At 43.5% G+C, this 27,353-nt stretch overlaps 1 protein-coding gene across 7 annotated transcripts in view; it reads left to right on the top strand.

Moving 5' to 3' along the window:
* The first annotated feature begins 905 nt into the window (after positions 1-905).
* Positions 906-27,353, top strand: part of PAN2 (poly(A) specific ribonuclease subunit PAN2) — a 65,676-nt gene continuing 39,228 nt past the window's right edge. For 2 of the 7 annotated variants that reach the window (XM_053296850.1, XM_053296855.1), the window contains exons 1-9: positions 906-1,049; positions 6,247-6,529; positions 16,958-17,127; positions 17,648-17,768; positions 20,276-20,353; positions 21,529-21,796; positions 21,981-22,323; positions 23,048-23,144; positions 25,509-25,628. In XM_053296850.1, coding sequence (XP_053152825.1) covers positions 6,260-6,529; positions 16,958-17,127; positions 17,648-17,768; positions 20,276-20,353; positions 21,529-21,796; positions 21,981-22,323; positions 23,048-23,144; positions 25,509-25,628 — 1,467 coding nt within the window. In that variant the 5' untranslated portion in view covers positions 906-1,049; positions 6,247-6,259. Of the gene's footprint in view, positions 1,050-3,180; positions 3,301-6,246; positions 6,530-16,957; positions 17,128-17,647; positions 17,769-20,275; positions 20,354-21,528; positions 21,797-21,980; positions 22,324-23,047; positions 23,145-25,508; positions 25,629-27,353 lie in introns of those variants that run through there. The other 5 variants (XM_053296851.1, XM_053296852.1, XM_053296853.1 and 2 more) reach the window with 5 other exon arrangements.

Here is a 27,353-nt window from a genome sequence, read left to right on the forward strand (position 1 = left end):
AGTGAATTTGTGGATTTCCCTATTAAAAGATGTGATGGCTAATGACTGAAAGGGTTTTAAGGGGAGATTAGACAAATCCAATGAATTTAGTTCTAACCCCTATTCATGCTCTCATGCAATATATACTCCGGAATATCAGTCATTGGGGTCAATAGCAGGGGGTGCTATTTGCTTAGATCTCTCTTCTTAGCTTCCCAGAAGCATCTGGTGGGTCACTGTGGGAAGCAGGATGCTAGCTCGTCTTATGTTCTTACGTCTGCCTCCAGCCTTTGCCTTCTCTAACTGAGTACAAAAGGCGACTGCATATTAAGGAGGAACATTTTTCCAATTGGATCATCATGGAGATTTGCTGCTTCTTGCACTATTGCGCAAGAGGAAGCTGCAGTACATGACAGCAGGCAACTGCACTGATTCATTACGGCAGGAAAGTACAGTTGCCTGTTTGTTTTTGAGGTTAAAAAAGAAAACTAAAGCCACACACACTTTTTTTCTCACCAAAAAATGAACCGCAGCCAACAGGACGGAGGAAAAAGAAGCCCTCTCACAAAGGATTCCTGAAAACACAATTACCATATTACGTGACGTGATATTCTGTATAAAAACAGGGCTTCGGTTCAGAATTCGTCATTTTAAAAAGTAAAAAAGAAAGGGTGAAACACCCACCAAACGACCCCTACGCAAATTTGAGGGATAGCACAAAGCACGCTCCTTCCCCCAACTGGTGTTTTTCTCTTTAAGAAGCTGAGTCACACTCGTAAAATCCCAACCTTTCGGTCCCATCCAGAGTGCCGTCACTCTACCTCCTGCAGCACGGAGCGTCATCCATGTAAACCACGGCCCCACGACTTTGTCCTGATTGGGTACTCCCCTCCAAGGCACCCTCTCATTGGTCGAGACGCACAAACCCTTTTTCCTGCGGCTGGTCTGAGAAGCAGAAGCGCGAGAAGAGATGAGAAGGTTCGGGGTTGCCATAGCGGTGGCGAAGAAGATGGAGGTGGGGAAAAGGTAGCGACGGAGGGAAGGGAACCCGGAAGAGCAAAGGATTTTGGGTAATCCCCCTCCCTTTCCAGATTAGTTGCAATTTGCCTTGGATAATTTGGAGGGGGGTTGCGGTGGACAGCTCAGAATATTTAGAAGCGGAGAGAGAATGACTATGTTGGCCCTAAGGTGCCACAGAGAGTTACGGAGCAGGAGGCTCTGGGTAATTTCCCGCTGCCTCACTTCCCTCTCCATCCTCCCGCAAGGGGTTCTGGGTAACCTGCTCCTCTGGCGCAGGGGGTTATGGGTATCTCGTCTGCTGGAGTAAACGTTTTAGACCCTTGACCTACTTTTAACTCCCAGTCTTCAACATGGACCCCACTTTTATTTTGTTTTTGTTACTCTGCAGATTTATCTTCATGTATTACATTTATGTCCCATTCCGCTTCCCCCCTCGCCCCGCCGTTATCCTCAAAACAGTTGTGTGAGGTAGATTAGGTTTTTTTCTTTCTTCAGGATGGCCAGATGCAAACGGGACTCCTATAGAGATGGAAAAAAAATATTTAACTTATTCGTATACTGCCCAAATTTTGCATCTCTGGGTGGTTTACAATAAAATAATACAAATTACAGCAATATAAAAAGGTTAAAATATAACAATAATTTAAAATTAAAACAATGTTTAAATGATTAAAACAGTATCTAATTAAAGTCTGAGTGAACAAATGTGCCTTGATTGCCTTTTTAAAAGTTGTCAGAGATGGGGAGGCTCTTATTTCAGTGGGGAGGCTCTTATTTCAGCAGGGAGCCTGTTCCAAAGCCTCAGGGCAGCAGTGGAAAAGGCCGCCTGTCCCTGAGTAGCCACTAGACAAGCTGGTGGCAACTGCAAACGAACCTCTCCTGATTATCTCAGTGGGCGGTGGGGTTCATGGCAAAGAAGATGTTCTCTTAAATACCCAGGGCCTAAGCTGTTTAGGGCTTTATAGGTTATAACCAGCACCTTGTATTTTGCCCAGAAACATAACGGCAGCCAGTGTAGCTCTTTCAATACTGGAGTAGTATGGTCTTTCTGAGATGACCCAGACACCCAGAGAGGTGCAGTTTCCAAACTATTTACAAAGGCAGCCTCACACAGAGCGCATGTATCACTGCTCTGTGGTAGTTGCAGCTTTTCTTACTCTTGTGTACATAGAAACATAGGAAACTGCCATATGCTGAGTCAGACCATAGGTCCATCTAGCTCAGTATTGTCTTCACAGACTGGCAGTGGCTTCTCCAAGGTTGCAGGCAGGATTCTCTCTCAGCTGTATCTTGGAGATGCCAGGGAGGGAACTTGAAACCTTCTGCTTTTCCCAGAGCGGCTCCATCCCCTGAGGGGAATATCTTGCAGTGCTCACACTTCTAGTCTCCCATTCATGTGCAACCAGGGCTTATCCTGCTTAGCTAAGGGGACAAGTCATGCTTGCTACTACAAGACCAGTTCTCCTCTTCACATGGGAGTGAAATGATGGTCAGGGTGATGGTGGTTTCCAGTTCCAGTTGTTTTAATTCTAACCAGGGCAGACCCTGCTTAGCTAAGGGGGACATACTATTAATTATTACTGTTTATATACAAAAGTTCACAAAGTTGTTTGCATAGAAAATATAAATAATAAATAAGATGGTTACCTGTCCCAAAAGGGCTCACAATCTAAAAAGAAATATAACATAGACACCAGCAATGACTGGAGGGATGCTGTGTTGCGGTAGGGACAGTTGCTCCCCCCCACCCCAAATATAAGAGAATCACCACTTTAAAAGGTGCCTCTTTGCTCAGTTAGCATGTTCTTATATATACACTCATAAGGATAAAGGAGTTCTATTTTCCTTTGCATCTGGTCTCTCCATACCTTTTTGTTTCTCTTTTATCTATCTGTCGAAAAGAAACCCTATAAGAAAAATAGGGGTGATAGTGCTGTTGTGATCCACCTCAGATTAGGGTAAACCTTTTTGTGGGTCACACCAGTTGAAGATCAGTGATTTCGATAATAGGTTCTTGTTCCCTCTCAGTTAAGAAAGGGCCTTTTTGTGTAACAAGATGTTATGAATATTAACTCAGAACTCAGTCTCACTGAGTTCAATGGTACCTGCTCCCAAGTAAGTGTGCATTGGCTTGTGACTTTATATGGCAGGAGCAACTTCGTTCTCATTTCCCCTTTCCAGCAGTATGGCTTCTGTTGACAAAGAGACCCCAGGCAATGTAGTAGGCCCAGTTCCACTTTATCTTCTGACTTTCTTGGTACAGAGAAAACACATCTGCCAATGTTTCCCAGACTCTTGACAGCTAAGTCTCATGTTTTTTCTGTACTTAAATTTTTCTGTATTCAAAATTATATCTGAAAAGTGTTCCTTTTGGAGTATGGAAAAGTAAAATTACACATCCTTAGAGAAGCCCACTCTGTATGTTTCATTTTTCTAAGCATGCCTCTTGATTGGAGAAAGGCAAGTTGAGAGCAGTAACTCATGCAGAGATGCAATAGATAGCTTCCTCTGAGGGCCAATAATTTCACTACAACTGCATGGCAGTGTTTGAATGATCCAATCACGACCAGTGCAGGGACACAATAAAATGATACCCCCCAGTGCATACTGTTCAAAATTTAGCCAAAATACTATATCATATAGAGATGCAGCATGCAGCTTACTCTGTGAATGAGTGATTTTGGATGCCAGGAATCTTTAATAATTTAATTTGTCGTGGCATGCTAACAGTTCCCTTATGGCACACAATTTGGGCATTACTGTGTTAAAGCAGTACCTCTGTGGGGTTGTTTATTTAGTTTATTACATGTATCCTTTTTCCAAGGAGCTAAAGGTGGTGTACATGGTTCTTTTTCTCCTCCCAACAGCACTGTAAGGTAGGTTAGGCTAAGAAATAAGTGACTGGCCCCAAAATTACCCAGGAAGCTTCATATTCACATGAACAGCCACTTCAGTTTAACAAACACTTTTTAATACTTTAAGTTGTGAACAGAGATTTGAACTTGGGCCTTCCCATCCAGAATTCAATATTTTAACCATACTCTGATATGCACCAGAGCCTGCCTCACTTTGGTTCTGCGTGGATGCATTTTCAGAATAGAAGTATCCAACAGGAATGCCCTTCCTCTCCTCTCTCACTTGATAGATCATGTTTGGTTAGAGTTATTCTTGGCCGTGTCCTACAGTGCGAATACCCATGTTCTTTGTAGCAGATGGAGGCACCTTGGAAAGGAAAAAACCTAGCTCTGTGCCTGTAGTATAATGCACACATGGTGTAGGGGCTAGAGTATTATCCTTCTTTTAAAAGGAGTTAATATATCTATTGTGTAACTCGTTTCTCAGTTTGAACTGTACAAGAGTTAAAGAGTATTAAGAACATTAAAATGTGTTTGTTAAACTGAAGCAGCTGTTCATGTACACATGGGCACAAGGAACATAGGATAAGTGAATGTAAGAATATGTGGTAGGAGGTCAGGGTTGAAATAGAGATTTAATTATCCTATATGCTGTTGTAAAATGGGATTAATTTTTTGTGCAGTTATTAGCAAAGTAATTCTCAGTCTCTGTATAGGGGCATGTTTATATGTTTCCCTGTACAGAGAGTGATACTTGTACTACTTTCCCTGTTGCCATAAGTGGGGCGTGGGGGACATGATAGAGGTTTATAAAATTATGCCTGACATGGATGAAGTGGATAAAGAGAAGATTGTTCTCTCTCATAGGAACATAGGAAGCTGCCTTATACCAAGTCAAGACAAGACCATTGGTATTGTCTACCCAGACTGGCAGCAGCTTTCTCCAAGGTTGCAGGCAGGACAGGAGTCTCTCTCAGCCCTGTGCAGGTGCTCTTGCCAGAGTGGCCCCATCCCCTAAGGGGAATATCTTACATTGCTCACACATGTAGGAGCTATTCTCACGATCAGGCAAAATCAGGCTAGGAGAGCCTAGCCCGATTTTGCCTGATCGTGGGAGCCACAGGGCTCGCAAGCGAGCCCGCAGGCTCCCAGGCGGTTAACCTGCCTAAGTAGTCCGCCCCTAAAACCAGGTTTGCAGAGCGAGCGGTCTGCAAACCCGGTTTTTTGGAGACCCCCCGAGGGGAGGTGAAACGCCGCCTCCCGGCTTCGGGGAGGGCATGCTGGAACTTGCGGGGGCCAATTGGCCCCCGCTCCCTCCAGCCCCCACTGGCTCTGTCACGGAGCCAGCAATCGTGTGGGCGGCCGATCCGGCCGCCCAGGGCTCCAGCCATCCTTGTGTGCAGGGAGAGTGGGCTTAGCCCGCTCCCCTCACTCAGCGCCCCAAACCGGGTCTCACTGATCTTGAGACCCGGCTCCCTGTCTCCCATTCAGATGCAAACCAGGGCAGATCCTGCTTAGCAAAGGGGACAATTCATGCTTGCTACCACAGGACCACCTCTCCTCCCCCTCTCATAATACTAGATCTCCAAGCTATCTACTGACACTGCTTTACATTAGATTCAAGACAAACAAAGAGAGGTACTTCTTCACACAGGACATAATGTATGGAATTCACTGCCACATGATGTTGTCCACTAGCTTGGATGGCTTTAAAGAGGAATTAGACAGGTTCATAGAGGACAAGGCTATATCGATGGCTGCTGGTCATGATGGCTATATGCTACCTCTAGGCTCAAAGACAGCATGCCCCTGAATACCAGAGTTTCTGGGCAACAATATTCAGAGAGGGTTGTTGCTTTCGTGCCCTTCATAACATCTGATTAGCCAGTGTGGGAAATGGGATGCTGGACTTGATAGACCTTTGGTCTGATCCAGCAGGGTGGTTCTTTTGACAATTTTAAGCTCCTAGAAGTGTCCCTAACATTTTAAACATGAGTAATGCTCCCTAATTTGGGGTCTGAATATGCCACCATTGTTGGATTGCCATTATCTTGTAAATTTGCTTTTTCAAAAACAACGTGCTTCAGCTAGGATAGTCTGCACAATGGATGAAGTTTCATGCATGGTTTAACTTGAAAGCTGAGAATGAGTAAGTCTATTACTGCCCTCCTATACTTTGGTCTGAAATATCTGTCCCTATGAGAGATCTGGCTTACAGCATTGTTATTTTTTTAATTCTGTAAGCCACTCTGAGCCTATGGGATAGAGTGTGATGTAAGTCAAACAAGCAAACAAATAAATAATATTAACATCTCAACCTTATTTGTGTGGCACAGAACGTGAAAGAATCTGATTTAACCAGGCCTCTTGAATTCCTTTCTTTGCCTTATAGGTAGACATCCACCATGAATTTTGAAAGCCTTGACCCAGCTCTTGCAGAGTATGTGCCTGCCCTCCATCCTGCCCTGGATCCCCACCTCAACCCAAGCCTACTACAGAATGTGGAGCTGGATCCAGAGGGTGTGCCATTGGAAGGCATCCCTGTGCCAGACTCTGTGCACATCATGGAAGGCATGTACTCGGAGCTCCACACTGTTGTCTCTGAAGTGGGTGTACCTGTCTCCTTCTCACACTTTGATCTACACGAAGAGATGCTCTGGATTGGCAACCATGGGGTAAGCCGTGCTTGTTGTATGTCTTGGTTGTGCCAAGGCCAGAAATGGACAAACTTGGTCCTTCAGCTGTTGTTGAACTACAACTCCCAACATCCCCAGCTACAACTTATTGTGATTGAGGAAGATGGGAGTTGGATTGCCTTCTGAAGCATTCAGAACTCAAAAGCTTGCTCACAAATCTGTGACATTTAAGTTGGTCCTAATAAATATTACCATACTGGCCTTCAGGATGAATTCAACAGGTTAGTCTCTGATATTTTACTCTGTCTGCTGTGGATTGGTTGCTTATCACTTTTCCCTGAAGCTGTTTGTTTTTATGACCTGGAGATAGTAGTGCAGTTATGTAATCTGACTGCTTACACATCTCAGCCATTGAGGCCCTCCACATGAGCAGTGTGGAGAGACGAGGAGGGTTTGGCGGGGAGAGCCTGCCCACAAAATTACCAGCTCCGTCATGGAGCCAGTTGGGGCTGCGGGGATCGGGGGCTGTCTGGCCCCTGCAAGTCCCAGAATGCCCCGCGCGAGTGCGCAGGGCGTTCTGGAGAGACCCCCGGACGCCAGGAGGCTTGTTTTAGCTGTGGCAACTCACGATCACAGAACCGGGGTTAGCGGGGCGCTCGCTCCACTGCCCTTGTTTTAGGGGAGGGGTATTTAGGCGGGCAAGCCGCCACTGAACCACTGGGCTCGCCCGGTGGTTCTCATGAACACTCAAAAGCGGGCTGAGCTCCCTTAGCCTGCTTTTGAGTGGTCGTGAGAATCGCTTCATTATGTTTATCCTGATTGAATTAACATGTCTGTTGTAAGATCCAGTCTTTCTCCAAATAATAGTGATTTTACCATGTTCCTGGGCAGTTGGAGGGCTTCAGGAGACTACAAGGTTCTTTGAGTTCTGTCTTGTGGGGTCTTGTATATCCTGATACCAAGAATTCCAGCTTTCTTTCCCCTTTAGTCACTCTTTTGCCCCTGTCTTTCTACTACTGTAGAATATCACATCATTTCAAAGTTTATTTCTTAACTCATCCATTAGGTTTTGGAGTGTATTTTTGTCCAGAAGTTATAAAGTATCTTTTCATTACGTAATGATCATAGTGGGTTCTATTGTCTTTCAACCCCACCCTCTGGAGCATTCTCAATTGTCCAAGCCTGTTTACAGTCTTAATTGCTAACAAGTACTATTGCTTAGTTACCAGCAGACCCTGATATTGATAACCATTACCCGAATCAGGAACATCTTTGAGTAGAACGTTATTGACTAACCTTTGTGTAGAACTCCTAAAGAAGCATGAGCTCTGGAAAGAATGTTGTTAAAATCTGAAAAGATTGTGTGTGTATGAGCTCCCAGTCTCACTGTCTGTAAATTTGGGGTGGGATCATAGCTTGTATGAACAGCACCTATATATTTCCTGAGAAACTATGGGGGGGGAGAGAAAGAGAAGGTTCTAGGACAGGTAGCTCCCTCTTTATACAGTTGCCTAAGTAAGAGTGCATACTGGAAATGTGGCTTTTGTTTTGGAGTCCTAAACAAACAGGGTTTTTATTTATAGACTCATCCATTTAAACATATATGTCCTATGCCATTCAGTTTCCTCTTTCAATAAAAGGTGATGTGCATTAGGTAATATATTTGTTTTCTGTAAATATCAACATTTTAAATTCTGTTTTTTGTCTACATATATTGTACTTTCATTTTTGATACATTAAAATACCTTATTTTTAGATAATCATATTGGTAAAAAAGATTTCCATCCCTATTATTAGAGATTTTATTATATGATGACATTCTTTACAATTTAAGATTTGTTACAACTTTTTGTAACAACTGAATCCTTTTAATTTTATTTATTTATTTATTTATTCGATTTCTATACCGCCCTTCCAAAAATGACTCAGGACGGTTTATCCAGAGAAATAATAAATAAATAAGATGGATCCCTGTCCCCAAAGGGCTTACAATCTAAAAAAAAACATAAGATAGACACCAGCAACAGTCACTGGAGGTACTGTGCTAGGGGTGGATAGGGCCAGTTACTCTCCCCCGCTAAATAAAGGGAATCACCACGTTAAAAGGTGCCTCTTTACCATGTTAGCAGGAGTTAACCTGTGCCCCAAGTGAACATTCTACAGTCTTGCTACTTATTTATTTATTTATTTAATAGCTATAACCTAAAGTTGTGCAAATAATATTTCAGTATAAGAAGCCCATCAATTAATTACCTTGATAGGGGATGTAGATGGAACAATTTTCTTCTGCTACTTTTTCCAAGCTTCCAGCAGTTCTAGCAATTAAAAAGTTATCCTTTGAATAATATCTGTCTGGCAACACTTTAATCTACAGAACCCTTTAATGGAGTACAAACAGGACTCTTGTCTTGCTACTGCAGGATTCCATTGCACTTTCTGGATTATTTTATCAATTAGCCTCATTTTAGCACATGTGAAAGTATATTTTTTTCTGGGAAAGACAAAAACAAGAAGAACATGAATTATACAAATGCTTTAGAAGTGTATGTTTGCTATGTTAATCTGTGTAAAAAAAGGCATTTTCTGGGTTTATTCAATGTGTTCCATGGGCAGTCAGTACTTGAGGATATGGTATTGGTGGGTTCAAACAACTGTTTAAATTTTCTCAAGGTAAATATTATTATTTTACTTGTATAATAATTATATTGCAAGGATAAGAGTTTGGCATGAACCTGCATGGTTTGTATCTGAACTGGTTTGGAACTTAATTATCAAAACATTTTTTAAAAAATTATGTTTTAATTGAAACCAAAGCAGGGAAATGTCAATGACCTCAGAGTGGAACTGAAACCAACAACCATTGATGGTTTGATTCTTTGTAATTAAATTTTACCTGCCAAATTATAAAGGGGGCACCAGAAGAAAACGACCCTGCAAGAGGTAGCTCTTCTGCTATGTTTCTAGTTCAGAATCTCACCATCTTAGTCCGATGGCACATTCCTGGAAACCAGCAACAAGCTCAAGAGCTCTCTGCTTCTCCCCTCACATGTCCAGCTTCATAAAAGACTTCCCAGTTTGTTAAACCACAGTTTGCTGTGGTATCTGGAAAAACTGTGGTTTGAGTGCTCTCTTCAAACCAGGATTACTAACCAACTAGCCAACCCCGCATAGAGCATCTGTGCGCTCTTCGGGGCCGGCAGTTACCTCTCCCCCCACTTCTGCCCCAGTCTCTGGCCGCCTCCGTGGCTGGGCCCAGGCTGCCGGGCCAAGTGCCGCCTCTGCGGCTGACCCCACTGCCACTGCTTGCCTCTGCGGCTGGGCCCTTCGCTGCCTCTGGCCTCCTGGGTGCGCCTCAGCCAATCAAGCACCTCCACTGCCCAGCCAATCAGCTGGGTGCTGGGACGCACATTCCAAGGCACACCCAGGATAATTAAATATATAGATCCTGATTTGTAGGGAGCACTCAAGCCACAGTTTCCCAGTTTATATGTCATGGCAAACTGTGGTCTAACAAATCAGGAAATCTTATAAGAAGCTTGGTGTAAGCGGGAGAGGAGGAATCACTTGTGGTTTGTTGAACCAGGAATGTGACACTTGAATGAGGCCACCGAATGAAACAGTGATCTCAGCTTCTGTTGAAATAAGTGGTAAAAATTCAAGCCCAATATCTTACCCTGAGCTTCAAAGTATGAGAGGAATAAGATTATGCCAGTAGACATTGACTAAATGCAGTGATACCTCATACTTAATCCTCATCTGGATTTTGGGGTGGATTTCCATCCCCAGCTATGAAAAGGTGTGTAAAACAAGCAAACCACTGCACTCCCAGCTATGCTCTTGTTGTCAAACTCTTACTTGCCATCTGGTGCATGATATATCCACAAGTATGTCCCTTTACCAGTTATGATATTTATGTTATTAATAAAAATATGACACAGTGGAAAACTACCCCAAAATGAGTGGGCTTTCTATGGTGGGGTGGTTTCTATCTCATTTCCATTATAAGCGAATTGGAATTAAAACCAGAAATGAGTTGGCTTTCTGTGATGGGATGGTTTTTATCCCATTCTCATTATTAGTCAATTGGGAGAAAAACCATCCCCGAAAATGGACTTTCTATGGTTGGGTGGTATCTATCCCATGCCCATGTTAAGCCCTTTGAGATGAGGAGAGAACACTGTTTCTCTTTGTAAACTTTAGTTTTGATGATGATAGTATCTCAAAAGCAGTCTGAGGCACTGCATAGTTCTGTGCTCTCAAATCAGGGCAGATGAACCAATCCCTCCCACAATGTCAGACCTAGAGGCTATTCACACCAGCAGCCCTACGAAGGCTTGGGCGCTTCACTCGTGTGAAGTGCCTGGATCTAGGCTGATCCCTGTGCTGCCTCCCCTGACAGCCCAAGTTTTTAACCAGGGCATTTAGCTGGGTTAAAGGGTGCAAACACACCCTTTACTCCAGTGAATGCTTGGGCTGCACATAGCCCAGGCACACAGAGTTGGGCGCCTAGAGCACCTGACTCATAGGAGAATCCCCCAGTGCACCACACTGCTTGTTGTGCATTTTGAGATTTCTGGACCCTAGGACTCATTTTCCCAGCCTCCAGTGATCTGTGCTGCTTTATGTAGGCATGCAATGGTGAAGAGGAGATCTTCTATCATATGGGGAGAAGGTGGGTTCATCCCTGCTTTCCCCTCCGCCGCCCCCCCCCCCGGTCTCATGGTCATATGTATGACCTTTTAGTGTTTGGAACAAGTAAAGCATTTGGAAGCATCTGACCACTCAGAAGCAGGGATTATAGCCAGCAGAACAAAGCCAAAAGGATCACAACAGCAGCATCTACAACAACATGTCAGTTTCAGTAAGCCTAGCATTGGTGGATCAGCCATCCACAGTACATCTCTGGTCTTTCCCCATTTCTCCTAGTGGGATACAGCCCAGAAAGGGGTTGGGGTTGGAGCTTGGTTTCAGGTGGAGAGAGCAAGAAGATGTAGAGGTGGGATGTGTGGCACTGAACAGTCTGCTGAACCTCACTTACTTGGCAGTGAAGGTATCAAGATAATGGGTTACATGAGAAGCAGAAATTTCAAAAACTAGTCTGCCACCAGGTGGGTTTGGGTCAGGGTCCTCTGGTTAGAGGCCAGGCCAAGATAAGTTTAGTCCAGCAGGAGGAGGCAGTGAGTGAAGCAACTCCCTCCCCTACAATCAGAGAGAGAGAGAACCACCATGAACCTTAGAAACATAGGAAGCTGGTATATACTGAGTCAGACCATTGGTCCATCTAGCTCAGTATTGTCTATACAGACTTGCAGCGGCTTCTCCAAGGTTGCAGGCAGGAATCTCTTTCAGTCCTATCTTGGAGATGCCAGGGAGGGAACTAGGAACCTTCTGCTCTTCCCAGAGCGGCTCCATCCCTTAAGGGGAATATCTTAAAGTGTTCACACATGTAGTCTCCCACATGTAGCCTCCCTGTCTTCAAACAAGGTGGACCCCTTAGCTAAGCAGCTAAGGGGACAAGTCATGCTTGCTAACACAAGACCAGGTCTCCTCCCTAACCTTGAGGGAGTATAGTTGGAGTGTCCTAGCCAAGCACTCTGGAGCAGATTTATTAACAGCTCACTGCATGATTGGCATGAAACACACTAGCCAGGACTAGCAGGCTAAGATATGCTTTCAGTTCTGTTACATCAAGATGCTTCCATCAGAACAAAGGAAGCTGCTGCCTACTGAGGAAGACCATTGATCCATCTAGAGCAGCATTGTCTACTCTGACTGGCGGTGACTTTCCAGGACTTCAGGCAGTATTTAGATTCCTCCCTCAAGGTTCATGTAACATGGCAGTACATTTGGGGCCCTCCTGTTTCTATGCCACGATGCAGCTGAGATTGAGGACATCACAAGTAATTTAAAGTTCAATGACAAGGCCACATGACAGGAGAAAAGAATGATTGCCAAGCTGGCAAACATTAGAGGAATCTGGACCTTGCATGTGCAGGAGCTTCAGTACTAGGGATGTGCACGGAACCGCGGAGCTGCGGTCCGGCACTGGGGTGGGGGGTTCCAAATAACGGCGGGGGGGCTTTACTCACCCTCCCAAGAACGGCGCCGTATTTATGTGAGTAAGCGGGCGGCATGCCTCCCTGCCGCCCGCTTCATTCCCCCTCTCGGCGTTCCCTCCGTTCAAATTCTGAATCGGGCGGCAGGGTATCTCCCAGTCCCTGCCACCCTCTTTAATGCCCCCGCTCGGCTGGCGGCCGCCCCATTCAAGCCTTGAAGACCCCTGCCAGGCCGGCCCGGCCCTTCCCTTCCCTTCCCTTCCCATTGCAAGGGGGACGAGCGGCAGAACTCCCTGCCTTCCCCCTTGCCGGCTGCGCTGCAAATGGCTTCTAAGAATGGCCTCCGAACCGGTCCGTGCACATGACTATTCAGTACAGCTACATTCCTGGGTCTGACCAGCTGTTGATGAGGAGCTGTTAGGTTTACAAGGCGCTGGCCCTTCTGGCAACACATGCCAAGCAAGCCAAATAAGTACGGTTTGAAAATATGATGACGCTGTGATGCAAAAACATCCTACTGACCGGAGATGTTGACCTTGGGAAGCAAGCTGGGGGCCTTCAACAAGTAGACCTGCAAGTTGTGCAACAATGTGTACAGCCATGGAACAACTCTTGGGGCTGCTTCAGGTGAATCGCCCTTCTATATGCACCACAAAACCTTTTTGAAGCGCATGTAGAGGTGTGATTCTAATGAGCACCCCTCTCATGTGATTCAAGGATGTGCCAAGAGTGCATTGGCGCATCCACCAGTGACATCAGGGCAGGTTCATTCTTCCCGCAGACCTGATGTTCTTGCGTGTACAGGGCAATGTTAATCTGAACTTGCCCTCAGAGAACTGTGGTGAGGGATAACGTTTTCCTCAGTATATAGCTGGCAGAAGCTCTCTTGAGCAAAAGTTTGACCTGTGTAAGCACTATGAGACACAGCAAGCCAGACATACCCACAGAGATGCAACCACGTTCACAGAGAGAAGCACTATCATCTGTGTTTGGCTTGGATGGACAGAAGATGTTGATAGTGTGGGTACCCAGGAAGTTTATGCCGAGGACAGCTGACAAAAAAACTAAGCAAAGATATTATGATTGTGGGTGACTGGCCTGTAGAATGCACTTGACCAGCTTCCAGATTGCCTTTAGGTCAGTCACAGTGTGTCCTTTGAGCTGAAATGCTGATAACTACAATGTTGAAGTATGGATCCTCATTGGTATGAGGTTTGAAATGTTCATCTTTCTTTGCTAACAGCTCACATCCTCACTGAGTTGTTCATGGCACAAGGCGCCATGCTTGGGATGTGAAGGTCACCGCTGCATTCCCCTGGAGTGAAATGTTAAATTATCGTGTGTTCCGTAGCCTGCAAAAGTTGAGGGGCATCCATTGTAACCAACTGGACTACTTGGGAGTATGAATTCCTACTCATGTGTAAAAAATCATTACTCCAAATGAGGGTTAACAGAATTAAATGAGAAAATGTTCCATTAAGTGCTGATAAAGGATAAAGTCAGGAAAATGTAAAAGTCAAAAAGCAAATTCATGCAACTCCTGCTCCCATGTTTCAGTGTCAGATATTAATTACATAAATGTGTGTGATAGTCATGTATGTCTTGGTGATGCATACTACTAAATGAGAGCTATTATCATGCACTCTGTACAGTACTCAATCCCACCCCTTGCATGGTGTCGCTCTTTTTCTTCCTCCCTTGTCATTTTCCTTTGTAGAAAATGTTCCTTGGATCTTGACACTATATTTATCTCTCAGCTCCTTTCAAAGCTTAATAGAATTCTTGCTCTTTCGTAATTCTTCACCCTTTTCCTAAAAAGTATGTTGATTCCTATGTTTAAAAAGCATGTTTTTTTGTGCAAAACAATTGGGAGGGGTGTGTATGTGTATGTGTACAGGAGTCAAGAAATGTTGGCTCTGTTCACCAGTCAGACAAAATATTTTTACTCGTTGAGCAATGTTGGTATATTACCCGTCAGGATTTTTTTCACTCATCATGCATCATTTTTCACTCATCACAGACAAGTAGACTAATGGAGTTTCCTGAGCCATGTGTGTATTAAAAGAATAAACTGTAGGAAGTCTTACTATAAAACCTTAAGTTTTACAGTCCTGTAAAGTTTTTAAAGTCATGTAAAACCTTAAGTTTCAAGAAATTCTAGTAAATCATGTTTCTAACTCCCCATTGAAGCTGTTGGCAGTTAAAGAGTGGTTTGACAAAATATGGAAGCTCATCCTTATGGCTTAGATATCACCACATATTAAAAGTTCTGTTAACTCAATATATAGAGACCATATAGAGAGATGGTTACCCTTCCTCAATTTCATAGATAGAAACAAACTCACATCTTCAAGACCTGAATGGTTTAATTCAATATTCTTCTGTTAAGAAGGTATCTCTTACAATTCTGATATTTATAAATTAAATTGACAAGTCATAAATTAGACAGTGGGCAAAATGCTTTATTATTAGAGTTTATTGCTATCCTTGCTCCTTTAACATGTTTCTTAACTGGAGTACAGTTGATAATGAATTACCTGAGAATTCTCAATTTTTGTTCCTAATTATCGGATGTAACTTGAAAACACTTTTTCCTTTTTTTAAAAAAAAAGAAAACTCTTTTAAAAAAAATCAGAATTAAAAAAAAATAAGCTGTAAGTGGATTGGAAGACGTTTGCATTTCTAATGCTTTTTGGAATTCAGTAGTTTGGGCTGAACTATTCAGGAACAACTATGTAACCCAGAAATTATCACCAATAAGCATTGGTATGCTCAATTGAAACTTGCTTCCAGTCTGTCCTGCCATTTCAAGGTGTATATTATGAATCAGTAGCTTTTCTCTCTCTCTCTCTCTCTCTCTCACACACACACATATTATGAATCAATTTATTTTCATGAGGAGGTGGTGGGAATCAGTTGACTCTGGCAATGAGACAGCTTTATTTCCATACCTCATTATTTGCGGCAGTTCCGTTCCTTGCCTACAACTGTGAGAAACGAAACCATGAATAACGAGTCTATGGGTAATACAAGCCTATGGGTATTGGGGGGTAGGTTTCTGTAAGTGGGGCAGGGGGAATGGCAAAACTACTTGAAAGAAAGTGCCATACTGTACTCCACAGGTCCCCATCTGTCCAGCACTGCCCCTCAAAACTGTCAGTTTGGCCATTTCCCAGCAAAAATTGTGGAAAACTCATCTCTTATTTTTTTCTTCACTAGACAAGCCACAAAGTGGCTCCTTTGCACAAAATGACAGCCAGAAATGACCTCAGAAGTCATTTCTGGCCACTTAGCAACTGTGGATATGTGGATATTAACCCATTGTATATGCCAACGTTGGGTGGCTATTTATGGACCGCAGATACGCAAAACTGAATAGCAGAACTGCATATAGTGAGGTCCACCTTTATTCAGATTCCTTCAGGATACTATTTTTCAATAGAATTTGGCTTGTAAATTATCCATCAGAGAGAGTGAGCTGTGGTTGGTTAGCTTAGCATACCGAATTGTAGCAGATGAAAGGGTTGGAAGGTTTCGAGAATTAAAATGGGCAGCAGGGAAATGACTTGACTAGCAAGCCAGAGGTTGCTGGTTCTTATCTCCGCAGATATGTTTCCTAGACTATGGGAAATACTTATATCAGGAATCAGCAATACAGGTTGAGTATCCATTATCCGAACTGTTTGGGACCAGAAGTGTTCTGGATTTTGGACTTTTCCGGATATTGGAATATTTGCATACTGTAATGAGGTATCTTGGGCATGGGATCCAAGTCTAAACATGAAAGGTTACTGTACACTGTATTTTATTTTTTTAGGTTTTATTTAAAGTATAAAAACAAATAAGCATTGCATTTATGATAACTACAGGTAACTGTAAATGTAATGAAAACTAATTGTGAGAAAATTTTCAACGCAATAATGTTGCTGGCCATGTTAGACTCTAGCATGGCATTTTAGGTGGAGATGAAATTCAGATATCATGTGAAAATAATGCTTTGTTGGTGCTGAGGGCGCACGCCATGGTGGTTTCTGGATTTTGGAGCATTCCGGATTTTGGATGTCTGGATTAGGGATACTCAACCTGTATAGGAAAGATGCTGAAAGGCATCTCCTCATACTGTGTGGGAGTTGGCAATGGTAAACCCCTCCTCTATTCTACCAAAGACAACCACAGGGCTCTGTGGTCACCAGGAGTTGACACCGATTCAATGGCACACTTTACCTTTAGAAGTGCAGGAAGGAAGATGGACATTTGAATATTGGTACCTGTAAACCTTTCATTGGTTTCCAGATGGCTATGTAAATAAACATGTGTTTATTTCTCTCCAGTCCCTCCCAGTATAGGATGCACATGTTACAGAATCAAACTTGGGAGTGAGGATGACCAGCCTTGCCTCTCTCAATTTCAGGGTCATGCTACCTCTTTCTTTGGTCCAGGACTGGAACGTTACTCCTCCTTCCAGGTGCACAGCAGTGATGACATTCGACAGATCCAGAGCCTGGAGAATGGGGTGCTCTTCCTGACCAAAAACAATCTTAAATATATGTCCAGAGGAGGACTCATAATCTTTGATTACCTGTAAGTGCCTTCCACTAAGAGATGCTGGTCTGGGGGCCTTTGGAAGACTGTGGGACATTCTTTGTGGTTCCTGCCCAGTCTTGGACTCTGTATGGAGTTTACTTGGAAGATGATCAGTGAGGCCCATAGAAACATGATGAAAGTTTTGTATCTTTCATCATGCATTTGGCAAATTATGAACTTTAGCAGCATGTACCTTCTTTGAAAGTTTCCTGTGCTAGTTTGAGAAGAGGCTTGAATTTCCTATCCTGTATTTCCTTAAGAAGAATATGAGCAGATTTCAGCTGAACATTTCCTGCTTCCTTTTTTAATCATTATCCTTTGAGCACCTATCTTTGGAAAAGTTACATCAGAACAGGTTACCTACATATCATTTCCTGGGACGATCCCCAAAGATTACACAATGTAACTTTTATATGTGTGAGCTCATCAAGTGGGTTAAGGATGTCACTAGGAAGTCCACCATGTATTTGGAAATATTATGTCAGATTTGGCCTGAATGTTCCTCTTTCTCCTGTAGCATGGATGAGAGTGAAGACATGCACAGTCTTCTGTTGACTGATCCCAGCACCTTGCTTGTTGGGGGACTTACCAATCATGTGATAGAGATAGACCTCAACACAGTGCAAGAGACCCAGAAGGTATAATGAACTCCTCACAAAACATATTTTGGTCTTTGTTTGTGGCATTGATTCAAGTTTCCCACAGATAAGAAGGAATCTCCAGTGAATTCACAAATGTTGCCTAATGAAATTCTTTATTGATTTATCCTCATGAAACGAACGGAAAATGTGTAACAGAGAGATCTGCCTCAACTCGTACACTGTCTCTCTGTCATGGGGAGGGAATTCAGAGATCCTGTTCCTCACTGTGATTATACAAATATGACAGATATTTATATACCACTTTTCAAAAAAAGTTCCCAAAGCAGTTTATATATATATATAGAGAGAGAGAAATTATATGTCATTTGGCTCCTATTATTGCCAGTCCAAAAGAGTAATATTTTTGCTTCCTACCCCACCCACAAAAGTACCTTGGAAACCAATATCCTTTTCTCATCAGCAGCATTTCAATTCTGTTAAAGTAATTTTAAAAACTAAATAGAAGTTTGATTTTTTAATTTTCAGAACTGCCTTATTATTAGAACTGCCTTATTTTCCCAAAAACTACAAGGAGGCTTTGTGTGAGATTATGGAGGGGGGGGTGTAATTTCTGCCATCTCTTCACTCCACTGGCAGCCCCCAGTACTAGGTATTGCACTATTCCCGAGGGTTCCTCAACCTCAGGAATTTAGCTTTTTGGAGGCACCAGAGACTGCAGGATAGAGAAGGAAGCAGGAAAGCCCCACTCAACATTCTATGGATCCAACCCCTCATTTTAAAGTGTTATCAATCAAATATTTAAAATTTCTGTATTATTTTTAATGCTTCAGAAAAACAAGGTGAAATGCTGAAACACTTCTGCACTATGTGACTTTAGTATGAGTTCATTTTAAGTGTTTATTTCTAGAAAAACCTTTATATAACATATTAAGTTTAGAAATATTATTTAATGCAGAACAATTCCAAATTTTTAGCAAGGGATAATGAATATTCATGCACACACTCATAATTGGGTATAAGTTACAAACACTGCTGCAGATTAGCTTGCTAAATATTTTCCTTAAAAGGATGCAGTGAAATGTGAAGAGAGTTCATTAGAGTTCATTGACTACAACCCTGTTGTTTGCTGCTAGTCTTCTGTAAAATTAAGAATAGATTTTGAAATAGAAAAAGTTTGTAATTGTAGGGCACAGCCTCAGAAGTTCCTTACCCTACTGATGTGGTCCTCCCCACTGCCCTAAACCAATACAAGGTGCCAAGTGTCAGCAAACCCCAGCATTCCTAACAGCTAAAGCCATGTTGCTCATAGACTAAATAACTACAACTGGCACCTTAAACCCACTGTTTGTTTCCTGTCCAGAGGGCTTACAACTGATCTGAATAGGATCTTGACCAGGGTTCAATTGCCTCTGGGGACAAGGTATGGGGGTTGGTATAACTGTGTTATTATTTGTTAAGAGTATTTATGTATCACTTTCAACAACAAAAAGTTCTCAGAGTGGCTTACAAAAATACCCTCAAAAACCAGATGGTTCCCTGTCTCAAAAGGGTTCACAATGTAAAAAGAACCATAAGGTAGACACTAGCAACAGACACTGGAAAGCAGGGCTGGATTAAGCTAGTGCGGGGCCTGTAGCATATGTTATAAAGGGGCCCTAAATTTTAAAAAAATTGCACATAAATATTAAAACATAAATTTTTTACTTGCATAGTAAAGTAATTCAATTTTTTCATTTGCTATATTTTGGAGTATGGGAGACCAAGCCACAAACTCACACTTACTACAACAGTGAACATTTATTTACCATTTTTCAATCAAAATTCTCAAATTTTGAGAATTTTACAAAGAAAAATACAATTTTCTTTGAGGTTTACAAAGAAAAATAAAGAGTGGATAGATGATTCTCTGTCTCCAAAGGGCTCACACTCTGAAAAGAAAAATGTGGTAGGCAACAGCCACTGGACAGATGCTGTGCTGGGCCTTCTTTTAAAAGGCACATTTAGCAGGAAAGGGATATTTATTGGAAGCCAGGCATGTGGGACCCTCGAAAACGCGGGGCCCATAACAAATGCTACATTTGCTACTACGTTAATCCGCCATAGCTGGAAAGATGCTGTACTGGTGTTGAATAGGGACAGTTGCTCTTCCCCCTGCTAAATATAAGAGAATCACCACATACATTAAAAGGCACCTCTTTGTTAGCAGAGGACAAGTGTTTGTAGAGCAGGGAATTATTTTGGATTGCATCCCAAGTCCATATGAGAAAATGAACTTCCATGTCAATTTTTTTATAAAGCTGTTATCCATTTTGTTGATTTTGGTAAAATCCAGTATAAAAAGTTGACAATGAATTATTATGACTTTAGGAAAGTATATTGTGACATTTATTAAAATAAAAACCTTTCTCCCTGAAAAATAGTAGGTACTTCTAATATTGGTGTTTTGAGGGTTTTGGGTGGGTCCCGTGCACAGTATAGCTTCTCTTCACCCAGAGTGGTATGCATTGCCTTCATCTTGTCCTATTGTTCTATATCCCTTTTAGTACACAGTGGAAGTGCCTGGAGTCACTATCATGAGACAGTCAAACCGTTTCTTCTTCTGTGGCCACACATCAGGAAAGGTAATCTTAAGCATTTAATCTCAGCCCTCTGAATGTTTTGAGAGCCATAAACAGCACTGTCTTCACTTTTTATGAAAATCAGTTTAATTCTATCTAGAGAATGAATCAATACACTCCCCTGTTTTTTAAATAAACCTTCCACTTCTCCTTAGGGTCTGAAGCACCCTAAAGCATCATGGGATGTTGGATGGGCTGGATCTGTATTAGGTACAAAAACATTTTGTTTTGTGAGACACTTAATGGATGAGTTTTGTGTTGCACTCAAGAAGGTCGTACACACCATCAAAGCTTATCTGGCCTGGCAAGGAAGCCATCCTGCCTTCCTCCACATGACAAGCACTGCTCCCGGGCTTCCCAGCACTGCACGCCCACATGACAACTCCAGGAGTGTGGAGGGAGTGGTGGGGGGAAGCAGGCTGCAGCCTCCCGCATCCCAGAATGCACTACGTAAGGAGTGCAGTGCAGTGCAGTGGGGGATTTTCCTCTTGCCAGGCTCTCTTGCTGCCTGGCTCTATGAACGTTTGAGCTGCAGGTAGCCTGAGCGCTCATATGACCGGGGAGTGGGGTAAAAAACTCAAGCTACCCCGGTGAAAAGCGCTGGGATTGAGCCTGATCCCAGCGCTCCACAGGAGCAGTCCTACCTGGTTAGAGCTGTGCACACCTGGGTAGGGCTGCTCATGTGAACAGCCTTATAGCTATATATAGGTTTAATATATCTTCCCCTGCTTTAGAGAATAAATGTTAGAGTTGAAATAATGGCTAAGTCGGTACTTGGTTACAAAAATTAGCAAAGAGTTTTAAAGTCCTCACGTAGTATCTCTGGAAAACCGTAACAATGGCTGCTGCTGATTAGGATGCTTTATGTTCCTGAAGGTCATTTGTTCCAAGTTCTTTTGATCTTCCATTAGATTGTTGTCTCAAGACAATGCAGTGTAAATGAGAACCTGATTTCATGGCTAGGATAATACCAAGTGGCCATGCATGGTACTCAGCACATTTTTCCTATGCATCTCGTAGCATAACACTGCAAGGCAGATGGGTAGCAGATAGCTCAAGGCAGAGTTTGACTTCAGAGGAGAATGTAGGGGAAGATGCCCAGTGGATGTTCTTGATGCCATTCTGTTTCTATCACCTTTTAAGCAGTTGCCATAGAGCATGTTCTGTCTCTTCACTAGGTATCTCTGCGTGACCTCCGGACATTTGCTGTGGAGCATGAGTTTGATGCCTACTCAGGTAGTCTGTCAGATTTTGATGTCCATGGCAACCTTCTGGTGACATGTGGCTTTTCCAGCCGGATGAATGGCCTAGCCTGTGATCGCTTCCTCAAGGTGTATGACCTGCGCATGCTGCGAGCCATTACACCTCTGCAGGTTCACATTGACCCCCTGTTTCTGAAGTTCATTCCTACGTACACGTCTCGCTTGGCCATTATCTCCCAGACAGGTTAGTAGCCTGGCCAATAAATACGCTTACTCAAACCTGTTGCTGGACATAGTGGAGTTTCTCAGTCTAACCTTCCACAGAGAACCTCATTCTTCCATTCTGCTGTTACGTTGCAGAGAGTTTGCATTTAAAACTCGGAGAGGGATCATATTCCTGTTTTGCTCTCCCTTTCCATTCCATTTAGGTCAATGCCAGTTCTGCGAACCCACTGGATTGGCCAACCCTGCCGACATCTTCCATGTCAACACAGTGGGCCAGTTGATCATGAGCTTCGATGTGTCAGCCAGCAAACAAGCCATGGTCTTTGGAGACTCAGAGGGCTGTGTCCACCTGTGGGCTGACTCGCCTGAGATCACTTTCAGTGCTTACTCCCGTGAGACTGACTTTGCCTTGCCTTGCATTGTGGACACCTTACCCCACCTTGACTGGAACCAAGACCTTATGCCTTTGTCGCTTATCCCTGTGCCACTGACCACCGAGTCATTGTTGTCAGACTGGCCAACTGCCAGCTCTGCCCCTGCACCCAGGTACGTCTTTAGGATAGGAGACCTTAAGACAGGCTTCTCAACTTCGGTCCCCCAGCTGTTTTTGAATGACACCTCCCATAATCCCCAGCCACAGTGACCAAGAGCCAGGGATTATGGGAACTGTGGACCAACATCTGCAGGAGGGCCAAAGCTGAGCAGTCCTGCCTTAAGAGAAAGATAAGCCCTTACAGGGGGAGAGTAGGTGGCTTGGAGTTGGGTTGACCACCTCAGTCAGTTGTTTCTTCTCCTTTGTTCTGATCTTTGTTTACATTTCGACTGCCATTTTACTTATTTTACATTATAGGTTTTGTATGTGTTTCATTCTGTTGTTACTTGGCTGTTAATTCTATTGTGATCCACCCTAAAGGGCCTAGTAGAGCTGTAAGGTGTTTCTCAAAATGTATAATTTTGAGAAATAAATAATAGCAGTATCTTTTCAGGGCTTGGTAAAAGCAATACCCACAAGTAGAACTGTAAAATTATTGAGAGATGTAAAATTGTTTTAATATTTGGACATTTGAATACTGGGGAGAGATTACAGAGGAATATGACCCTCTCCTGTCAAATGCCTGCAGTTCATCAGGAGGCTTCCATCACACCTTGAGGAGCACAGTCAAAATGGACTTAAAAGCAGTGTCCGAGCCAAAAGAGGTGAAGGTTTGGGGTGATATATAAATACGTTAAATAAATAAATAAATAAATAAATAAATAAATTGTTTGGTAGACGAGCTCCACCTGTTGACCCAGAGATTCTGCGTACCATGAAGAAAGTTGGCTTCATCGGATATGCTCCAAACCCGAGGACCAAGCTTCGGAACCAGGTAGTTGCTGGGCCAGCTGTCAACTTTGTTTGTTTCAGCTGAGCACTTTAGGCACTGCAATTCACTGCATGGTTATACAGTGGCTCCACTCCTACCTTGAGGGTCGTACTCAGAAGGTGGTGCTGGGGGATGCCAATAAATACTTTGGCCTATGGGGTGCCACAGGGATCTGTTCCATCCCCTATGCTATTTAACATCTACATGAAAGCTCTGGGAGAGGTCATCCATAGGTGTGGGCTGCGGTGCCATCGGTATGCTGATGACACCCAGTTCTACCTATCTTTTAAGTCCACAGAGGCAGTGGATGCTCTGAACCATGGCTTGGAGGCTGTTCTGGACTGGATGGGGGCAAACAAACTGAAACTTAATCCAGATAAGAGGGAAGTGCTCTGGGTTGGTAAAACTAATTATCCAAGTAGTGAGGTAAATCTGGTCTTGGACGGGGTCACACTCCCTCTGAAAGACAAAGTCCGCAGCTTGTGGGTGCTTCTGGACCCAATGTTATCCTTAGAGGCACAGGTGGCGGCGGTGTGCAAAAGTGCCTTTTACCAGCTATGGCTTGTGCGCCAGCTACAGAAGTCAGACCTGATCTCAGTCACTCATGCTTTGGTAACATCCAGATTGGACTACTGCAATGCACTCTACGTGGGACTGCCCTTGAAGATGGTTCAGAAGCTTCAGCTGGTTCAGAATGCTGCCTCAAAGATGCTTGTGGGTGCAAGTCACACCCACAAGCATACAAGTTTCATGAGTATCACACCGATCCTGCAGCAGCCTCATTGGTTACCAGTCCACTTCTGGGCTAGATTCAAGATGTTGGTCTTGACCTTTAAAGCCCTACATGGCTTGGGGCTGGGGTACCTGTCGGACTGCATTCTCCCATATGAACCTGCCAGGGCCCTCTGCTCATCATCTCAGGTCCTGCTCAGGGCCCCGCCACTAACAGAGATCCTGTTTGCAGGGTCTAGAGACAGGGCCTTTTTGGTTGTGGCTCTACCGCTTTGGAACTCCCTCCTTGAAGAGCTTCGCCATGCTCCCCTCAGTGTTTTTAAAACAACAACTTAAAACACCTCTTTTTAAAGAAGCTTTTAAATGTTTCTTCTGTTGCTTTTATCTGGTAGGTTCTTTAGTCTTTAGTTTTTATAATTCCTTGTTTTTAGCTTTTTTAAGAATTTAATTTGAAATTTTAAAAGCTAATTCTGATTGTGGTTTTAGCTTGGATCTTTAACTTGTTTAATTTGGTTAATTTTATTAGTCTGATTTTATATCTATTATATTAATTCTCCTGGGTGTGCCATGGAATGTGCATCCCGGCTCCCAACTGATTGGCTGGGCACCGGCACACCCAGGAGACTAGAGGCAGCAGTGGGCATGGCTGGGGAGGCAAGCGGCAGGTGGGCCCAGCCACGGAGGAAAACGGCACCGGCGGCGGGCCCGTCCGTGGAGGAGACACTTGGCCCAGCTGCAGAGGCAGGCAGCGGCGGCGGGCCAATCTGTGGAGGCGGCACTCGGCCCAGCAGCCTGGGCCCAGCCACCACTGCCGCTTTCCTCCGTGGCCAGGGGAGGGAGGGCGGGAGGGCAAGAGAGAGTTGGGCGGGGGAGAGGGGGGCAAGAGAGTGGGGCAGGAGGGAGGGGGGAACAGCCGGCCCCAAAGAGCACACAGATGCTCTGTGCGGGTCGGCTAGTTGTAACTATTTTATAAATGTTGTGAGCCACCCTGAGCAGTAATGTACTGAAGGGGTGGGGTATAAATATTTTAAATAAACAAACAAATAGAATAAAAATAAATGGTGTTTCTATGCATTGCTAATGATCAATTTTGCCGGCAGAGTGGCTGATGCTTCAGACTGAAAGGAATTCTTCATGTTAACTCTAATGGCATTGCTTTAGGTTTGCAACAGGATGTTCTGCCCATTTAAGGAAAGATGGATGGCTCCATCTGTGAATCCTATTGGCTGTAGCTTAGCTTAAAGAACCAGCACAGCCTGGAAATGCTATAGGTATAAGTAGAAGGAAACCATTTGGCTTGACCTTGACTGTTAGACTCCCATATTAACAGTTTCTTACATACCTGATTTTGCCTCATGAGGCAGCTAGCTGCATTTCCTTTGAATTATTATTATTATTATTATTATTATTATTATTATTATTATTAAACTTCCTGGGTAGCCCTGATGTGCATCAGGGAATCGCATGCTGAGGAAAAGAACTTCTAACTGCCTTTGCATCAAGGGGTTGAAGTGGGTCCATTCACCTGCTTTTTCTTTAATGTGTGCAGCAGCTCTATTCCGGACTTGAAAATATAATAAAAGTAGACTCTGCACAAACTTTGTCCAAGGTTTAGCATGCTTCTGTCTTCTCCAGATTCCCTATCGACTGAAAGAGCTCGACAATGAGTTTGACAGTTTTAACCAAGTTCCTGAATCCCCCATTGGACGGGAAGAGGAGCCTCATATCTACATGGTGGCAAAGAAATATAGGAAGGTCTGTTTTTAACGCTTTGTGGGGTATTGTACATTTTTGCAGAAGAAAGTATGAATATATGTGAAGGGGCAGATACAAAGAGTTTTCAAAGGAAAAATAGATATGGGGACAAAAAGACCCTGTTTAAAAAGGTTGTGTTTTTCACAAGTGTTAAAAGATTTCTAATTGGACTATAGCACTATCTGGGCACAAATTAGATTTCTCTGCTTGGGCTTGATGGAATGATCTACCTTTTTGCATTACAGTATCTGCCAGACCATAAGAACATTGATGGAAGATGGCAAAGGGCAGTAAATAATACAAAAGATTGGCTATTTGGAAATAGGGCGTTGTTTTGCTTACAGCCCAGTCTTAAGGCAGAGCACCTCCTTTCTCGGTTGGTGGGTGTAGGAGGCTGTAGCAAATTACAGCCTTTTTCTCAGAGCAAGCTCCCGTGAGGGAAAGAAATGCTGAATCATCCCTGCTGAGCTGCCTGGCTAGGCTTCTCTTAAAACTATTCTGTATTATTGGTAGGTTCAAAATGCTGCCACCACCACCCCATTTGTCTACAGAAACTCTCTGGGTTTGGGGTGGGATAAGCCAGAAAAACTTTCTTAATTTGGCTCTTGGACAAGAACAAAAATTTTCCGCGTCAAGCCTACACATGGTGAGAAAACTGATAGGTGCTGAACGTTTGAGGACGTGTTTGCACCAGAGAAATCCCCACTTCAGCCCCACACTTTCCTAAGTTAAAAACCAACTTGGAAAGGCTTGTAAAAAGAAAAGAACTAAAAAAAACCCCAGTTTTATTCCATTACTACAGACTGCTTCCGTCTGAGGCTTTCTCAACTTTTAGATACAGTTAAGAATACTTAGTAGGATTACAAAAATAGGTTTTCTTAATGCACGCTTAAATGTTTGCGAAGGCTTTTGCAACGACCTGAGTGTATTGAGCGTAGGCTAATGTTTCTTATTTCAATTATGTTGCAAGTAAACTATAATAAAACAGTATCCAGAATATGCAGAGCACACACACAAAGAAATATAAGTTTCTAACGCCAAGTCTGACTAAACAAACCTTTCCCTAAATTAATCTTGCCAAAGCCCTGGCTCCTTGCCTTGAACTCACCAAACTCCTGATGAGAATTCAAGCTTCCTGCCCTCCTGTGTTTCAAGGATCTGCAGAGTTATTCTCCTGCAGCCAACCTCCATGGCCACATGTCCTCCTGTGCACCTGAAGCCTAGCTTCTTTCTAACAAAGAACACCCTTTTTCCTGGCAACAGATCTCTAGGTCCCACCCACCTGGTGTGCTGATTGGCTGAGCCCTGGAATTCACCAGCCTGTCAGTCAAGACAGGGTTCACTTACTGTTAACTTTTTAGAGGGAGGGGAGGTTAGTCACTACAGAGGCCATCCAGGATGGGTTATCTCCTCCCACTGCTCCAGAGATGCAGGACTTATGCCAATGAAAAGCCTTTGTCATAGGCAGAGGAGATAGCCCGCTTCAATTTTACTTCCTGCCTGCTCCCAAGACAGCTCTGTCATTCCCCCTTCATTGTATGGTCTACCTCTGGTAACCTTTTGACCTCACTTTCTTCTTCTTCTTCCCTATTCTTCTCCTGCCTTTTTTGTTTTTTGTTTTTTTGGCCTCCCTTTTCCGTGTGTGTGTGTGTGTGTGTGTGTGTGTGTGTGTGTGTGTGTGTTTGATTCACTAGTCTCTCTTGATTCAAACTAATCCATAGTACT

This window comes from Hemicordylus capensis, chromosome 2 (genome assembly GCF_027244095.1).
Source record: "Hemicordylus capensis ecotype Gifberg chromosome 2, rHemCap1.1.pri, whole genome shotgun sequence".
Taxonomy (NCBI): Eukaryota; Metazoa; Chordata; class Lepidosauria; order Squamata; family Cordylidae; genus Hemicordylus; species Hemicordylus capensis.